The 1836-nt window shown below is 58.4% G+C and overlaps 1 protein-coding gene across 1 annotated transcript in view; it reads left to right on the top strand.

Annotated features, from left to right (window-relative positions):
* VOLCADRAFT_101021 (uncharacterized protein) overlaps positions 1–1390 on the top strand; it is a gene marked incomplete at both ends in the record, with an annotated part of 8533 nt that extends 7143 nt beyond the window's left edge. Inside the window, one exon of the mRNA XM_002959488.1 lies at positions 1346–1390. Within this exon, the coding sequence (XP_002959534.1) occupies positions 1346–1390 (45 nt within the window). The remainder of the gene's footprint in view (positions 1–1345) is intronic.
* Positions 1391–1836: the final 446 nt, after the last annotated feature.

Below are 1836 nucleotides of genomic sequence, written 5' to 3'. Positions count from 1 at the left end.
AGCACCACACACGCATACCTGCGGGTGGCTGCTGTCCACTCCTTCTGGATCCAAGTCGTACGGGGTCAGTAACCCGGTAGGACTTGCATCCAGAAGGCGTGCACAGCAGCCATTCGCAGGTGGGTGTGGTGGTGTGTGTGTGTGTGATGGGCTGCATCGGTGCCGTACCAAATTAACACCGCTACCTCAGCGGACAACACAAGTGTTCGTGCACCGTGCGCTTTCACCTGCGCTACCTTGTGTACTTGTGCGGCGAACGTCGGCGTCTAATCGTTAGTCATCTAGTCGTTAGTCGTACGCCACACGGTCGTTATCGTCTGCGAAGCTGGCGCTGCTTAAGTAGGCTGTACAGTCCCCGACGCAGATGGTGACTGTATTTAATATTAAACTGTGTAGAACATTTAGAATTTAACGTTGATAACACCGCTGCCTCAGCGGACGGTACACACGTTCGTGCACCGTGCACTCTTCAATGCACCATCGTTTCTGCTCTGACATACGCCGACGCATAACTTCCTCTCTTATGTTCTGCCCTGTCACTGTCCTCGTTTCGAACCACGACCCTCGAAATTCTAGGACCGGCACAAGGTCTACAGTCTCCGACGCTGCTGCAGGCGATTCTACGATTTCGTTGGTCGAGCTTCGACACGATGACGGGGCATAACAGGTTATGCATCGACGCATGTCATGGCATACACCGGCAAGCCTACATACACTTTGCAATCGTACATAACAATGCTTACGTGATAGGCATTGTTCGCTGATTTGATTGATGCATACGGCCACGTAAAACAGTTCGTCTGCCTCGCCACTGGATGGCGTTAAATGCCAGCGTTGCACGGCTCTCTAGCCGTCCGACGACACGCCCGCACGGCTGGGTGCATCCCTTGCACTTGTGGGTTCGACTCCCACACGGGTGTACTACAAGTATACGCACGCTCGCACGCACGCACGCACGCACGCACGCACGCACGCCGAGTACAAACACGCCAGAAACCTAGAGGAGCGTTGGACCTCCGCAGCCAACACCACCTGACACGTAAAACAGTTCGTCTGCCTCGCCACTGGATGGCGTTAAATGCCAGCGTTGCACGGCTCTCTAGCCGTCCGACGACACGCCCGCACGGCTGGGTGCATCCCTTGCACTTGTGGGTTCGACTCCCACACGGGTGTACTACAAGTATACGCACGCTCCGTCATACTCCTGCCGCCCACCCGGGTACTCACCGTGTACTCACGCGTCATGACGACAACGATGCTCCCCTTCGTGCATCCCTTGCACTTGTGAGTTCGACTCCCACACGGGTGTAGTACACGCACGGACCGTCGTACTCCTGCCGCCCAGCCGGGGGACTACGGCCCCCTCGCGGGCGACGCAGCCCGCGTCTAGTCTGTCCGTCCGTCTGGTCGAGCCTCTGGAGAGTTGGCCTTTTTCGCCGTGTCGTTCGCGGTTTCGGAGCTGCGTCTTTTTCGCTAGCTCCGTCGCCGCTTGGGAGCCGCGGTCGCCGGTTCGCGCCCCGCCGTCGTCGCTTTTTTTCGTTTTTTCGCACCGCACGGCACCGCGCCGCACCGCGACGCATCGCATTGCACCACACCTGGGTCTGTGGAATGCGCTTCAGAACATCGCCACGCACCGGTTCGTGGTGTGCGCTAGCTCCCGCACCGTGTGGGAGGAAGCGGTCACCGGTTCGATCCCGGCGCCCGCGTGTGTTTTGTTTTTTTCCGTTCCGGACCGTGCACCGCACCGCACCGCACCGCGCCGCGGCCGCACCGTGCCACGATTGAGCGCGCAAATCACAAAACATTGGCCGCACTGTACCGTACAATTTGATGCGT

Source organism: Volvox carteri (genome assembly GCF_000143455.1).
Source record: "Volvox carteri f. nagariensis unplaced genomic scaffold VOLCAscaffold_292, whole genome shotgun sequence".
NCBI classification, from domain to species: domain Eukaryota; kingdom Viridiplantae; phylum Chlorophyta; class Chlorophyceae; order Chlamydomonadales; family Volvocaceae; genus Volvox; species Volvox carteri.
Note: the sequence above shows the minus strand (reverse complement) of the source record. Positions and strands in the feature narration are given on the sequence as shown.